This window comes from Dermacentor andersoni, chromosome 9 (genome assembly GCF_023375885.2).
Source record: "Dermacentor andersoni chromosome 9, qqDerAnde1_hic_scaffold, whole genome shotgun sequence".
NCBI classification, from domain to species: domain Eukaryota; kingdom Metazoa; phylum Arthropoda; class Arachnida; order Ixodida; family Ixodidae; genus Dermacentor; species Dermacentor andersoni.
This window is the reverse complement of record NC_092822.1, coordinates 80098727-80115712: the sequence shown is the minus strand read 5'-3', so window position 1 is coordinate 80115712 and position 16986 is coordinate 80098727. Positions and strand designations below refer to the sequence as shown.

Below are 16986 nucleotides of genomic sequence, written 5' to 3'. Positions count from 1 at the left end.
CTTCAGTAGCATTGGCGATCCGGCTGCGGAGCTCTGCACGGCGCACTTCTTCCGTACAACGAAATATATACATATAATATATATGTATATATATATATATATATATATATATATATATATATATATAGAGAGAGAGAGAGAGAGAGAGAGAGAGAGAGAACTTCATACGCACAGGGCAGCGGCGCTATAAGGTAATAGAGGGGCCCAATACCGTAATACTATTCCAATATGTTTTTATTCCAATTTCTTGACGTCAAAATTGCGTAACTACCGACGCAAGCATCGGGCGGTGACCCGCAGCGTTGTCTGAACAGACCGACCAAACGCTCTCCTCGATTATTGGCGGTCACTTTTGTTTGCTTTAAAAACGAATAGCATTGCCTACAGTGAGCGGCTTCTCTTAGCTAATTGGTTCACAAGAGGCGAGGAGCACGCTCAAGTGGCAGGGACTCGTTAGGGCTGAGCCAGTGCACTGAAAATAGATAACCGGACGAAGAGGGTTGTGCCGGTGTCTGCGATTGGTCCGCTTTCCCTTACTTAGCTTGAGGTGGCTGGTCGAAAATCACGGCGGCATGCAACGGAAGGTTAAGAATACCGGTAAAACGAATCCTCAGTAAAGAAGAGTTGGCAGGTCGAGATTGTAAACGTGCCGAAAGTGCTAGAAAACGTTACACGGCCACGCAAAAATTTTATTGTATGTAAATAAACCCATGCTCTCCGGCATGTGCGAGTAGCCAGTGCCTGAGCGATCGGCGGCAGCCATCTTTTATTCCTTACGGAACGGGGCAGCCTGCGGCTATTTAGAAAAAATTCAGTTTTGTTCGGCATATTAATGCATCTTTCATGCGTACACGTCACTTTGACGCGGTGACTTTTCGCAGTTTTGTGACGTCGCGTGACAGGCAGGTGAAGTGGGTGCAACCCGAAAACTTTTGACCAATAGCCGAGGGCTAATGGCGAAAAGGCGTCGAATCAAAAATAAAAATTTTTCGTTTGTTCAGTCCAATGATGCATAATCAGTGTGTACGGGTCATATCAGATGAGGAGCCATCGCGGTTTTCGTGACGTTGCGTGACAGACAGGCGAAGGGGGGGGGGGTGTTTCAAAAAAGTTTTTGACCTCTCGCGGAGGTCTGATTGCAGAATTGGAATAGAAAAGTTTGAAATAGCTTTAGGTTATAGCGCCCCAGCTCCAAACGAGCCGCTGACCAAATTGGGTCACTGCATATGGGCCAGCAGGTGTGCACCTCTTTTCAATAAACGTCTTTAACGCCATCCTGGGTAACTAGGATGTGCAACTGGAAATGTGCCGCTCTGCAAGCACTAAAACTACCGCTTAATTTTCTCCACTGGTGAGGGGAAATAAGCCCACGTCACACGGATTCCTCAATGTCAGCCACGCGGCGCATTATCAGGCGGCGCCTTTCGCGTCAGCGATTGAGCGAGCTGCACAATCGGCGCACTGAGTAGGTGCCACTGAGTGTCTGGCCACACAAGGGAACAATTCACAGCGTTTTCTGGTACCGGTGTGGCAAAGACGACGCGCGGACTTTTCGGTGGTGGTGATACACTTTATTGAAAGGGGGAAGGGTAAAGAGGGACGTGGCTGAGGGTTTGGGCTCAAGTAAGGCCCTGAGCCTGCTTGGCCTTTTCCGCCCAGTCCACCAGTTCAAGTTGTCGGTCGACGTCCCCGGAACTGAGCCAGGCTGTCCAGTCAGTCTCGCTGCTGACGGGGCGACTTTGCGGAAATGCCACTGGATGGAGCAGCGTGTCCAGAAACAAGCGCAATGGAAGAGTCCGGTTGCCGCATGACGCGCTTCTCAGCGATCGTACACACCTGCGCGCCATGCATATCGTAGACTATGAGCACGCTTCACGGCGGCAGCTCTAAATCGCACCGAGTGCTCTTGGGGATGCACGAAAGAGGGCCACCGCTGCAGTATACATGCCCGTTCATAACTCGTTTTGACGGTGGCAGTACGCTATAGGCTACATGAAATCAAAAGTAACGGATTACCGGCGGCAGTCGTTGTGAGATAGGGTGTGCCGTCAATTTCGGGCGCCATCTTTAAAAGATGTAGAATGATTGACGACTGCTCTAAGCTATCTTAAACGGTCGTTATATATGCTGGAAGGACCTACACAGCTAACTGAAAGAAGTCCTATCTGTTTCAGGCGATTCGTAATGTGTGAAATTGAAGTTATAACGAAAACTTTCCTGGGTAGTCAGCCAATATTGCAGAATCGCATAGGGACTGCAAAAGGGATACGTGTAGGTCTAGTCAACTAATGCTTCGTATCGTTGCAAGCTAAGTTAAATTAGTTAGCTAAGGTTACTAATGAAACACTGAAGTGCTTAGAAATGCTATCTTTTACCTTCTCTACACTTATTAACTACCCTTGAGCGCTTTAACTGCTGACGGCCTTTTTCTTGGTTTGGAACTTGCCTTCGTGAATTTAGTCTGGAAATATTTTCGCTTTGTCGAGTGCCGCACGGCGCACATTCTATTTCGCGCTATTTTATGCAATCCGCCATCTGATGGACTCCGGGTATTTTGTCTAATGAAAAGTATTTTGAAGGTTACAGCACTTATATAACTGAAACTTTCCGAAATATTTTTTTAATTCTTGCATGCACGAACGTTTGGGACAGACCTCGTATATATGGTGCCTACCTCAGGCACCTAGCAACAACACACAGCGGCCAACCTTCGCAGCCGTTTTACTAAAACATTTTGCTGATGGTATTCAAAATTGAATGACTCTTCCCCTCAGAAGTATTACAAGAGTTATGCGTAACATGGTAAATGTCGTTACTTTCATCAATGCTTTTGCTGGTAATGCACTATATTTGCGCATGCAGTTGTGCACACAGCGTCTGAAACGGCACGCAAGAAATTGAATACACTGTGAATGATGGCGCGGAGGCGTACTGTGATTTGTATTCGAACGCAACAGTATCCTGTGCTTTGGAACCGCTTGTTTCTATTTAGTTTCACTTGCGCTCTCTTACACCAGCGTGTACATTGTCCATTGCGGTTGAGGGACCAGTGAGAGACTAATCTATTGACACGTGAACAACAGGCCTGTGTGACAGTAGTTGGCCTTACAGAGGATGCTCCGTTCTGTACTGGCTGCAACCAAGTTTTAAAAACGCACTCAGGCAAGTGCCTCATCTGAAAGGGCTCAAAGGAGGAGCTGTCACGCGCTTATTGCATGTTTTAATTACTGTGCCAATTACACTGCGGCCGTTTCTACAATATTGCAGTTTTCTGCATAGTTGATGTAGATAAATTACTTAATGGCGAGTCTCTTGCGTAAAAGCACGAGACAAGACGTTACCAACTCTGACACGGAACGTGCGATGGTAGAGGTAGCTCTGAATCACATTCAGCAAGTTGCCTCTTGCTCTCACTTCAAACAGATCAAGGAGGATTCCAAAGCGCCAACTTTTGTCGTACGCCTTCTCCGTATCTAAAAATACTCAGAAGAAAAACTGTTTGTGCACAAAGGCTTCACGGATATTTGTCTCGATACGGACAAAGTGATCTGTTGTGGATGTACCTTCCCTAAAACGCACTGTAAGGGATAGAGCATTTTGTCGCTTTCAAGAAAATGGATGAGGCACCGGTTAATTATTTTCTCAAAGAGGTTGCATAGATGACTTGTCAGAACTTCAGGCCTATAACTTCCTTACCCTCTTAGAGAATAGGAATTCCGATTGCTTTTTGTCCAGGTGGACGGGATGTAGCCCGTAGAGAACATGGACTTGAAAAGCGACAATAGTGTTCTGTGTGTTTTAGGCTGCGTTTGATTATTTCATACATTATTCTGTAACTTCCTGGAGCGGACTTGTTAGAACAATTGAATGAGGTCTGCCAATCTGCCATGGTATACTTCATTGTATGTGCCTTTCCGGTCCAGAGGCAGTTGCTGTGCTTGTCGTTGGCATTTTAGAAATGTATGTGGAATGGGATGTACTTGAAATGTGCTCCGGAGGTTCTCCTAGACAATCTGCCTGGTCCTCAGGAGTGTCTCCTTTTATATTTACTAAAGGTAGAACATGACTTTAGCGGCCGTTACTTTTGTTCACCTGTTCCAGGCTTTTCGTTCTTATGATGAGATGAACTTTCCAGTTTAGCACGGCGGCGTGCTCATCTACCTTGTGACTTAGTCGCCTTGAACTTAATTAGGTTGCTTGTGCTTCGGGAGTTGCGAAGAAGATTCCAAGCCTTGTTTTGCTTTTTCCGGGCTTCCATACACTCGTCATTCCATCGTGGAATACGTCGTTTCGAAGGCGACCCATTTCTTTGGGTATTACATATTTATTTATTTACTTATTTATTTATTTACTTACTTATATATATATATTTATTTATTTATTTATTATTACCCTCAGGACCAAAGCCATTAAAGAGGGGAGTGGGTTAGAACAAATGAGAAAAGAAACAAATATAAGCAGTTAGAAAGTTTCAGTACAAAGGCTTCTGAATATACAGCTTTAGCTAGGGTTAACAAGTTCATGATAAATTGGTAGCAAACTAGGATAGAAGCGGTAAATACAAAAGCACTTAGGTGACTACTATACAGTAAACAACAACAAAAATTCTTCAATTACACAATGTTAGCTAGTACTGCTCGAAATCTTTGGTTACCGTAAACGGATACAACTTCACCAGCAAGATGGTTCCATTCCGTGGATGACCGCAGAAAAAAATGGCTGCAAAAAGCTTTAGTGTTACATGATTCAAGACTAACTTTATAACGCTGGTCGATTCGAGGCGATACGTATTGTAGCTGAAAAATGAAATCGTCAAGGAGTGTTGAATGATGGTAGAATTTATGGAAAAGGACTAAACATGCGATTTTGCGGCGAGAAGAAAGTCGGGTAAGTGAAAGGTTTGTTTTCACGGCAACATTTCACTTGCGTTCACTTGTTTCACTTGCAGTTCTGATGTAATTACATAAGATGAAACGGACTGAATTATTTTGCACGAGTTCTAATGAATTAATTAGTTTGTCAACGGCAGGATCCCAAACAGCGCATGCATATTCAAGTTTCGTACGTATAAGGGTAGTATAAAGAAGCATTTTTAGGGATGAAGGGGTAGCTGAAAAGTTACGGCGTAGGTAGCCAAGGATGCTGCTAGCATTGCGAATTGCATAGTTGGTACGAACATTCCAAGATAAATAATCAGATATATGCACACCTAGGTATCTATAAGAGTGAACTAATTCCAAGGGAACATTATTTAGGTAATATATAGGCATGCTATTAGCTATTTGGGATACCAGCATCATTTTACATTTGCCAATGTTTAGTTACATTAGCCAATGTTTGCACCAGTTTGCTACTTTAATTAGATCAGACTGAAGATGGTTAGGATCCTTTGAATTAGTTATTTCACGGAAGATAACACAACCATCAGCAGATAAGTGAATGTTAGATGATAGTGACGAAGGGAGGTCGCTAATATAAATGAGAAAAAGGAGGCCCGTGTACTGAACTTGAGGTACACCGGAAGCTACGCTTCGAAGTGGAGAGTTATGGCCGTTTGCAGTTACAAATTGAGAGTGATTGGATAGGAAGCATCACTTCACTTCAGGATGTTAGTGTCAAGGTTCAGCCAACTTAGGGAAGTCTAAAAATTGTAATCTGCGAATGACGAACGATCGAGAATACGATGTAATTTGTGCGTAAAGATTGCAAGCTGAGTTTCACATGAAAATGTTTCTTTTCTAAATCCACGCTGGGCTGGTGTGAAAAATGAATTGCATTCCAGAAAGTTAACAAGATGTTTGAAAATTATATGTTCGAGAAATTTACCAGAACTGCTTGAGAGTGAGATGGGGCGATAAGTAGCTGGTAAATTTTTGCTACCCGATTTATGCAGTGGAACCACCTTCCCAATTTTCCATTGGCTAGGTTGAGTAGATCTATTTAGTGATTGCTGAAAAAGGTTTGTTAGTATAGCTGAACTAATGGCGTTGGTATTTTTAGGAAATTTTGAGTTAATAGAGTCGTAACCAGGCGATGAGTGCTGGTTCAGGGAATAAGTTTAGTTTTCTGATGCCAGCCGTATCCACGATCACTGGAGTCATAACTACACAATCGTACTGACGAGTAGGAGGTAGGCACTCGTTGTAGAGGACAGAAACATTTTGCAGAAATGCGTCATTAAGGGCAGCACCGCATTGTACCTTAGGTATAAGGTTGGCGAATGGCTCTTCCAGGGTTAGGCGCTCATCATGCAAGGGGTTGATTACACCCCAAAACTTTTTAACGTTAATCTTTAACATTGATGGAAGTAAGTTAGATAGAAAGTTATATTTAGCATTCTTTAGTGCTGTTACGTACGGGTCGAGTGCGGACTTACAAGCAGACCAGCGTGTGGCAGTTGGCGAGCGTTTTGTGGAGCGATATAGGCGTTTTTTTGCGGTTACATGGGCGCTTAAAATGGGAATTGTACCAAGAAGCATCAGAATTGGAGCTAATGATGCGGGATGTAATGTTCTTTACAGTTCCTGAAATTTAGCGGCGAATACGTCTCAATTGAGCTGAAGTGAACGATGTTTAAAATTCGGTAGGAAAGTGTCGAGAAATGCAGTTAGTTCGTTATTTATGGTGCTAAAGTTAGCTTTTCTTCTAAATATCTGTAGTGTTTCTGATTTTATTTGGTTAGCGGGTTAAAGCGTTAATTGAAAATGCAAGTAGGCAGTGATCTCTTATACCAGGTAGGTGCGTAATCTGCGAGATTGCATCAGGGTGGGATGTCGAAACCAGGTCAAGGGTGCTTACAGCATTAGAAGTTGCACGTGGAGGTTGTGTTACTAGCTGTAAGAATGAAAAAAAAAAACTGCGCGCGATTCTAAAAAGTCGGTAGCTTGTGCCGAAAAGGGAGAGAGCGAAGAAGCTTGACTTTTCCGGGTTATGCTTGGCATATTAAAACCGGCCTGAAATAGGGTGGGAGTTGAAGGAAATCACGTGCGAACAAGGTTTGTAGTCTCGTGTAGGTCATGGGAAAACGTAGGTTGTGCAGAGGGTGAGCGATAGCACATGCCTATGGTGAATTTTTTGCGACCGCGAGTTACGGAAATACAGACAGCCTCTAGATCGTCGCTCGTACGGACAAGAGAAGACGGAATGTCATTTGAAATAGCCAAAAAGACACCACCTCCTCTGCTCGCAGTACGATCGCAGCGATAAACAAAAAAAAAATGCACAGCACCGTGAAATCCTTCTGTGTAAGTGACATGCGCAGGTAACCATGTTTCAGAACGGAACGATTTTTGCAGAACATGTGTGAATTGCAGAAGATAAAGAATCGTATTTGTTGGAGGTGCTTCTTACGCTAAAATATAAAACTGAAACTTGAGTAAATGAAGAAAATAAACCACTGCCACAGCGCTTTCCTAGATCGGAGAACATGGTAGAACAGGATATGCACGCGGCAGTATTATCACAGCGGTGTTTGAGTTCTTCAATTTGATATGAATTGGCGTTGTACATGCTTGATATTCCTTTTAGGATGAACTTATCGCAATTTGAAAGGTTCAGAAGAGGCTTGGCTCTTACCGAATGCAGTCAGTATTCTTCACGCGGTTCATGTAGCAACAGAAAATCTTCACTTAGATTGATGTTCTTATGCTTGAATCGGCTGCGCAGATGCAGTAGTTTTTCTTTGGTTTTGAAGTTTGTGAACGTCACAATAACAGGATGGGATTTATTAGGCACATACGAACCTAGGCGGTGCGCACGTTGGATGGTGTCTGCAGGAAGTGCGTTGGTAATACTACTATATAATGTGGTTATATTCGATTCTGTTTGTTGCCATCTTTAATTATTATTAAAAAAATGAAATTATGGGGTTTTACGTGCCCAAACCAGTTTCTGATTATGAGGCACGCCGTAGTGGGGGACTCCGGAAATTTAGACTACCTGGGGTTCTTTAACGTGCACCTAAATCTAAGTACACGGGTGTTTTCGCATTGCGCCCCCCTCGAAATGCGGCCGCCGTGGCCAGGATTTTCATTATTATCAGGGAGACCATGGAAAATTAAACTGTCACAGTGCGACCAATCTTCCAGTTCATTTGAACGAGACTTAAACAGATTATTCCGAGTGCTAACTTTGTCAATTGTTTCTGTTATGCTGGAAACTTTCACGCTGACATTATCAAGGTCTTGAGATTTTTCCTCTAGTGCGTCTAGCCTTTTCACAATGCCAGAAATTTTTGATTCAATCGATTTTTGTCCACTTCTTATGGCCTTAACATAAGCAGTAATCTCGTCCTGGAACCTTGACCTTTGCAAGGAACGCGCATGCATGTCCTTTATGAGCTTGAAGATTATGCTCATCTGCTCAGAGGGGTCATGTGGCAAAGACTCAATGTCAAGTGGAGATTCAGAGCGCGTGTTATGGCCAGGTTTCAATTTAACGTCCCCCGAGCACAACAAAAGAAATGCCATAGAAAAACACTCACGAGCGGTTTTACAGAATACTCTTGGGCACGGGAGCAGAAGCAAACATGGGTCATCGTTTTTCTTAGCGTACATAGAAAAGGAGGCACAAACCTTCGAACTGAAAACATAGTGGTTGAGAGTCATGTCAACGGTACTGCTCCCGTGCCCACTAAAGGCGGACGGGACAGGTGGGCATTTTATATAGCTGACAGCTGGCGATGTCACCAATGAGCGTAAGGCGGAGCCAGGGGTGATTTGCGCAGATGCAGTCATGTTGATGAAGTGCGCAGCATCCAAGGTGCAAACGGGCAAGACCGGTTGGAAATGTTGTACAGGACACTATGCTTAGGGCTATTGAAGAAAATGTTTTGTGTGTAGACCCGTAGAATGTTGGTATTTTTCTTCCTAACCTAGCAGGCAGCAGAGAATAGGATGTTTTCTATTAGCCGTCTTCTCGCATCACAGCGAGAGTCGCCCCACAGTGTACTATGCGTCTTTAGATCACCGACGACTATGTAATTGTGATAGAGCAGAATTGATTGCAGTTGCTATCGAAGCAGTGCAACTTCGATAGCAACTGCCACAAGAGGAGTTCGGAGTTGCAGTTGCCGTCAGGCAACGCCTCTGCCGACTATTAAAGCTACGCCACCGGACGATGCAACAGCGTCGTCTCGGTCTTTCCGGAAAATAGCCTATTGCCAGAGAAAGTTTGTTTGCGTAGATTTAAGATGTGTTTCTTGAACGTACAGCACTTTTGGATTGTGGTCGTGCAAGAGTTATTTTTATATCATCGAGGTTCTGGATAAGGCTCCTGACGTTCCAGTGTAATACTTCTAAATCCAAATTGTTTGTGCTTTTGTGCTGTGTGTGAAGAGGACTCGAGTTGGCTAATGGAGACTTTCCACACCCTATGATCCGTGCTTTGTCTTTCATGGAGAGGTCGCGAGAATTGCGCCGCTCCCGAGGCGTTGAAGGCGCCGCCTGTTTTAGGATTGTGTCAATCGACTCTTGGGAGCCCTTGGACTTCTGATCACACGAGCGGGGTGGGTTCAAGGTAGGCCTTGCCTTCATAGGCAGGGCCTTGAAGGCCACCAACCCAGAGGTCGATGGGCCCTCCGCCAGAGACGGCGTAGCAGTCTCTTGGAGCTGTCGCCTGGGGGCTGGGTGCAATGCTGCGGCCACACTCTTTGTGGGCCGGGCTGATGCTGGAGTCTGTTGCGGCGTCGCTCTCCTACGCACCGCATCAGCATACCCTGCGGTATGGAGAAAGGAAATGTTCTGTTCGATCTTTAACGAAATCATTTCCTTTTCCCTGTTCCAAGAAGGACGTGACCGGGATTATTCAGGGTGGTCACCATCGCATTTGTCAGGTGCTGTTTCTTCCAGCCCTCAAGCAGTTAGGTTTCACTCAAGTCTTCGAGATCTTGCTCAGATACGACTCCGCGTGTACTGTTCAAGAATGGTGCGCGTTCATGAGAACGGAGTACTACCAAATTCAACAAGTCCGGACAGTTTCTCGAGCTTTTTCTTGTGACTGACTTCGAGCAACAGATCACCGCCTTCCATTTTTGTGACCTTGTAGTCGGGACATAGTTACTCAGTGAGAAATTGCGACAAAAATTTTTGAAAGGGTTCTTGCAGTTTTATTAGGGTTTTCACAACTTAGGGCGTGGTACTTGGGTAAATTTCTTTGGTCTGGCCGAACATGTTCAGGGAGTCATCGGTGCGCCCTGTATTGGAAAGAGGACGATCAGAGAGTCGGGGGGACGATGAAAAATCCATAAATATAACTATAATTTCGGTAGCTATGCCAGCCGCCCACGACCGAACCCAACAAGCGGACGCTCTGAAGCCCGAGAGCAACGAAGACTCCTACTGTGCATAGTTTCTATATCCTAATATAAAATACCCAAGGTTGGATAACTACACCAGGTTAACCCTTTCCGCCTGGAAATGTGGCAGTGAAAAGTGAGTAGAAGACAGGAAAGATTTAAAATGAGACAGAAAGACGAAGATTGCAGAAGAGGACAAGAAAAGCTACTACCGATTCCTTCCAGGTGGGTCAGGATGGAGGTACCGTCTATGTGAACCAGAGACCAAAGACGTGTGTTGCCTCCGCCGTGGAGCCTTAAAGGTCCAAACACCCAGCATTGGCTAAAGCCCGATGATTCCTCTTTCCCCAGATACGGCTAGGACACACTCGGCAACACGCGCAAGGGTCCAACCCTCATGTGCACACCTACCTAGTCCCGCATCTACAGGGACCAACGTAGGAATGAGAGTTTTGTTGATGAGTGGCACGTATGGATACACACTGCCAGATAACCAGTGACCGAAATCGGTCCGATGGTTGGTTTCAAACTCCTTTCCCTCAGCACAACTGCCTGATGCGCAACCCATTCAACCACGGACTACCCGGTGACCCAGGTACGCGGGAAAGCGGTTACAGACAGACAGACAGACAGACAGACAGACAGACAGACAGACAGACAGACAGACAGACAGACAGACAGACAGACAGACAGACAGACAGACAGACAGACAGACAGACAGACAGACAGACAGACAGACAGACAGACAGACAGACAGACAGACAGACAGACAGACAGACAGACAGACAGACAGACAGACAGACAGACAGACAGACAGACAGACAGACAGACAGACAGACAGACAGACAGACAGACAGACAGACAGACAGACAGACAGACAGACAGACAGACAGACAGACAGACAGACAGACAGACAGACAGACAGACAGACAGACAGACAGACAGACAGACAGACAGACAGACAGACAGACAGACAGACAGACAGACAGACAGACAGACAGACAGACAGACAGACAGACAGACAGACAGACAGACAGACAGACAGACAGACAGACAGACAGACAGACAGACAGACAGACAGACAGACAGACAGACAGACAGACAGACAGACAGACAGACAGACAGACAGACAGACAGACAGACAGACAGACAGACAGACAGACAGACAGACAGACAGACAGACAGACAGACAGACAGACAGACAGACAGACAGACAGACAGACAGACAGACAGACAGACAGACAGACAGACAGACAGACAGACAGACAGACAGACAGACAGACAGACAGACAGACAGACAGACAGACAGACAGACAGACAGACAGACAGACAGACAGACAGACAGACAGACAGACAGACAGACAGACAGACAGACAGACAGACAGACAGACAGACAGACAGACAGACAGACAGACAGACAGACAGACAGACAGACAGACAGACAGACAGACAGACAGACAGACAGACAGACAGACAGACAGACAGACAGACAGACAGACAGACAGACAGACAGACAGACAGACAGACAGACAGACAGACAGACAGACAGACAGACAGACAGACAGACAGACAGACAGACAGACAGACAGACAGACAGACAGACAGACAGACAGACAGACAGACAGACAGACAGACAGACAGACAGACAGACAGACAGACAGACAGACAGACAGACAGACAGACAGACAGACAGACAGACAGACAGACAGACAGACAGACAGACAGACAGACAGACAGACAGACAGACAGACAGACAGACAGACAGAGACAGACAGACAGACAGACAGACAGACAGACAGACAGACAGACAGACAGACAGACAGACAGACAGACGGACGGACGGACGGACGGACGGACGGAGAGACAGACAGACAGACAGACAGACAGACAGACAGACAGACAGACAGACAGACAGACAGACAGACAGACAGACGGACGGACGGACCCCGGATAGAGCGAGGGAAGTACCCTAAGAATTCTAATGCTATAAATGAAGACAACGGCTGGTGCATAAAGAATGGTCGCCGCAGTGTGCTGTGCTAACTTAACAATCCCAACGCAATTTCCTACAGTGTTGCTCGGCGAATATCAAACCACAGCAGCCATATTTCGGTTGCGTCCGATAGCGAAACTGAACATAGCCATGGTGATTGCGCATAGCAAGATTGACAGCGATGGCGCACGTGTGGAGAAGCGAATCTATGCAGTGCCCGCTCACTCTTCAAGTCTGTCGCCACGCGACGCAATGCAAGACGCGCTGCCGCCATGCGACGCTAGGCGCGCCCAGTTGAGACGCGCCACGCAACGCAAGACGCGCTGCCGCCATGCGACGCAAGACGCGCCCAGTTGAGACGCGCCAAGACGCGCTTTAAATTGAGCGCAGACGACATCGGCGGGCATTCTGTTCGACGACCGCCGAGCACGCTGTTCGCCTCGCCGCCGCCGGGTAACTCAGGGCATTGTGGGCGCAAGTCAGCCCAATAAACAGTCTGCTTTCGAAGAACTTTTGTCCATTCTCATCGTCCCTGCGACTGCCGTCACCACTACGTGACAATATGCTCTATATAGATATTCATGTACATTTTTCCTATCTAAGTAATCAAAGTGAAGTTGACGTCATAGCAATTAAAACTACCAGATCAATTTGCGCATTCGCATTTTTCTAAGGATGTGGCTAGTGATAAGAAAACCACCTAATGAATTGTTGTAGTGAATTATGAATAATGTAGCGAATACAAACTAATCGTGATCATGTCCGACCACTGTACACAAAATTTATTCGTGCGCCTAAATGCGTTCTTAGCTGTGGTATTTACAGAACTGTAATATCTGTTTTTGAATCTGACTTAAAGAGTTGCTAACGTCGTGCCCCCATCTTATAATATTGTCAACTTATTACGAAACTTCACATAAAATCAAAAAGCCTAAAGAAAGCATCTGCTCCAAAGATTAGCCTGCCTTAAGCTAGTTTCTAAATTGAACTAATTTAATTCAAAGCGATTCAACGGGTGGTAAATAGAACATTTCTGCATTTTATGTGTATTTTTAACTGTATTCGGGGTTTTTTAACTGTATTCGGGGTTTCTCTCAGACCTAACGCACATATCCCCGTCATCTTCTTGACTTCAAGGATTGAGGGATTTGCGCCGCATCAATTTCCTGAAAGCATGTGTTCACGTTTGTGGGCATCGCCTTTCTTCCCTCACAAACAAAAAAACAAGCAAGCAAACAAACAAACAAGCAAACATGTTTATTTGAAGACCGCACTGAAAACCATGGAAACAAAAGTGAGGCTGGCGATAACATTAAGAAACAAACATGCAAGCACGCTTGCAAAGCAAACGGCCAAATAAACAGCTATGTCCCTTTTAAAAAGTCAACGAAAAACAAGTTTAAAAAATTATTGGGTGTGATATACGAGTGCATGCGGATGGAACTATATGCTGGCCTCTTAGTGATTTCATTTCCACTTGTTATTGAAAAAAAAACTGATTCATTGTGCTAGACGTACCACGGTGTCACGACAAAAAACGGATATGTAGTGCATTTCCAGTACCCCCAAATGACGTAGCCATTCAGTATGAAAAGTAAAGGCAGTGAATCGCCGGATTATATTTAACCCAGATCTGTTTAGGCTAACAAAAGACGCTTTCCTCTGAATTTGGGCAAATTGACTCTCTTTTTACACGCACGGAGGTACTGCTGCCAGTAAGTACCCTTGTCACCTAATTAAGCAATTATTTCTTCAGTTTCGCAGTATAACTGGTGTCCATAAATCAGACGGTAACATATGCTCGACCCCTGGGACTTTGTGGGGCCTGAGAAGGCTAGAGCTGTGGTTACACAACATTTTACATAATTGTAAAACTAGCTTTCCCACGGGGCATTCTGGCACGCCGAAATTTTTAGTCACTTTTGCAATTAGGGGGTACGAGCACAGTTTTCTTGTTTTACAACATCAAGTACCTAGCAGTAGTTTTTAAGATGGAACCATGCGCAAGAGACAAGCCCTTTGAATGTGCCACTCGCACTTCATTTTCATATGGACAACCACCAATGCTATCATTAGATGGGCAAATGTACAGTGCAGAGAAGCACACGTGATGATTTTGAAAAGGGCCTATTGTACGTCGGACTGGTCTTAAGCATTATGAAGACGGCTAGCGTTGTTTATGAGGGCCCTGTGGATCGCGAGAGATGTATATCTTTAGATAAATAACTTTGTTTTATTGTATATATGTGTCATGTGTTATCAGGTGCAGTGTCTGACCCTTCCGATTTTCTGTACGAAATGAATTATTTAATAAAATGAGCGAAAGATGTATCATTCCCTATCACAGAAAAATAATTTCAGACACGTAGGTTTCAATAAAGGCAGCATGTTTAACGCCATTCGTTGATGGGGCATGTGGTTTAGGCCGCGGTTCTCGTCCTTCCATAGATCAGGCATAAGTACAGTCATTGCCAGTCTAAGAATATTTTGTTCACGACCAGATAATAAAAAAGGGATCTGCGCTTCCGTTTCGAAATGTTTTGGTTGACATTATGTATATACTAGATTTCTCCCTTCGCTATTACAGATACAAGAAGAAGGTAATGGCCGGCATGCTTTTAGTCCTTTGCCTCTGTGTGGTCCTTGCTGTTTGGCTTCTTCAAGGGAAAGGTAAGAATTGTGGCACTTTTGCTTCAACCATTTTTAATAATCAAAACTATGATGAGGCAATTAAAGGGCCAAAGTGTGGGTGTGACTTTCGAGAACTGATTAGGGGACATTGGATCTACTTAGAACCTCTTGATGATGGTAGCACACAATATCATCACGCATTCGTAGTCGTAATCCTGCTATTTTATGTTCACTGCGGGACAAAGGCCTCTCCCACCGCTATCCAATCACCCTTGTTGGCACCAGCTGATACCATCAAATGCGTAGAAATTTCTTAATTTCATCTCACGACCTGGTTCTCTGCCTTCGTCAACTGGGCTTCCCTTCCCTTGGTACTCGTTCGTTAACACCAATAGACCATCGGTTATCAGCCCTGCGGATTGCACGGCCATCGCTACTCAATTTCTATAAAAGATATCGGCTGCTCCCGTTTGCTCGAGAAACCGCAACGCCGTCTTGTTTCTTGTCTTTACACCGATTATTTCTTGTTCCATCGTTTGCTGAGTGGCCCCACAACTTCTATTCAAGCTCAGGTTTTTCCACCCCGTGTGGAATTACCGCAAGACAACAATTATGTTACACTTTTCATTTTAAGGTAAGCGGTAAGCGGTTGGTTCTGACTTCGTAATGATTGTTCATCAGTACGTACTGCGTGCCTTATCGTCCCGTAGATGCAGTGAAGTTTAAATGCACAGTGCCTGAAACTGCAAATACACAAATTTTACGAGAAGACTTGTTTCACTAGAGCAAACTCTCGTTAAAGCCGTCCAGTTTCAAGGCCTTCATCTGAGAGACAGAGAGAGTGAGAGAGAGAGAAAGGAAAAGGAAAGACAGGGAGGCTAACCAGAGATTATCTTCGCTTAGCTGCCCTGTACCGGGCAAAGGGCAAGGGAATGCGATAGGCGAGAGAGAGAAAGGCCTTCATTTGAGACAACGAGGCCGTCGTGCGAGTGAAAACCTGCCATTCAAGTTCAGCCGAGATAGAGTGCAAAAAAAAAAAAAAATGAGCGGTAGTTGACAAGATATTACGTTACCTATCGGCTATTGCTGAACACTTGGTTATTATGTACCAGAAAAATGAAAGAGACCATGTGTTCGCTAAGTGCTCAAGGTGGGACTCAAGTGTTTAGCTGCGTTTAACGACCGCGACTAAAATTTGGCGCACAAAGAAAAAGTCAAATAGCTTTAGCGGTACTTCAGAGGCCACGCCAGTGCGACGAAATATAACGGGGCCCCGATGGATTCGCTTCAGGTATCTCGACTAACAATACCTGCTTGGGTGGAATAGTGTAACGGCGGGCGTCATTTCCGCCATCACAAAGCAAGTGTTTAGTGCTTAGAAAGTGTTACGCCATGATTCGTCGTTTCTCTTCGAGGAAGCAGAGGCTGTAGCCAGCTAACGGCGTTTTGCGTCCTGCTTTCAAGTTTCCCTTCAGAGAAAGGGCAAATGTGTTGCGTGAAGACGACCATCATGAGGGATCTCCCTCTGGGAGGCTAAAAAAAAAAAAGAGTTGCCGAGTAGTATTAATACGGTAGTAGTAGGACTAGTATTAATACCGTATGCGAGCACTCCGATTCCAGGGAAGGCACTGAGACGCTTAGTCGTGTGCTCACGAGTTACGGGAGCGCTAGATGATGTCAGAGCCTGCTGCAAAGCTAAGGACGCAGAGGCGAACGCACATTTAACGAGAACCTGCGTTCATAAGTGCCTAATGGTGGCCTCGGCTAATTTGGACTGTTCTTCCTGGCGCTTGATGGTGGATATTTGTTGCAGTTGAGTTCTTTAAATACTGTTAACATTTAATTGTGTAATCTTGTAGGGAACACAGCTACACACCGGCACATCTGTAGAGCCAGTAGAAATGGCTACATAAATCGATTAGACTACCTGTTTAATACCCCGTCATCTACTTTATGAGAGACAGACTAACGTCGACAGACTAAACGCCGAGGACATGCAGGCGATGGAAATTTCGTTTTTCGAAGGCCAAAAGTAGTTCCGTCTGGATTAAAGACACTCCCTTCAAAG

At 45.1% G+C, this 16986-nt stretch overlaps 1 protein-coding gene across 1 annotated transcript in view; it reads left to right on the top strand.

The window, feature by feature from the left end:
- The window catches only part of LOC129384112 (uncharacterized), a 92316-nt gene that overhangs the window by 6765 nt on the left and 68565 nt on the right, over positions 1–16986 (top strand). Inside the window, exon 2 of the mRNA XM_055069252.2 lies at positions 14875–14957. Coding sequence (XP_054925227.1) covers positions 14891–14957 — 67 coding nt within the window. The 5' untranslated portion in view covers positions 14875–14890. The remainder of the gene's footprint in view (positions 1–14874; positions 14958–16986) is intronic.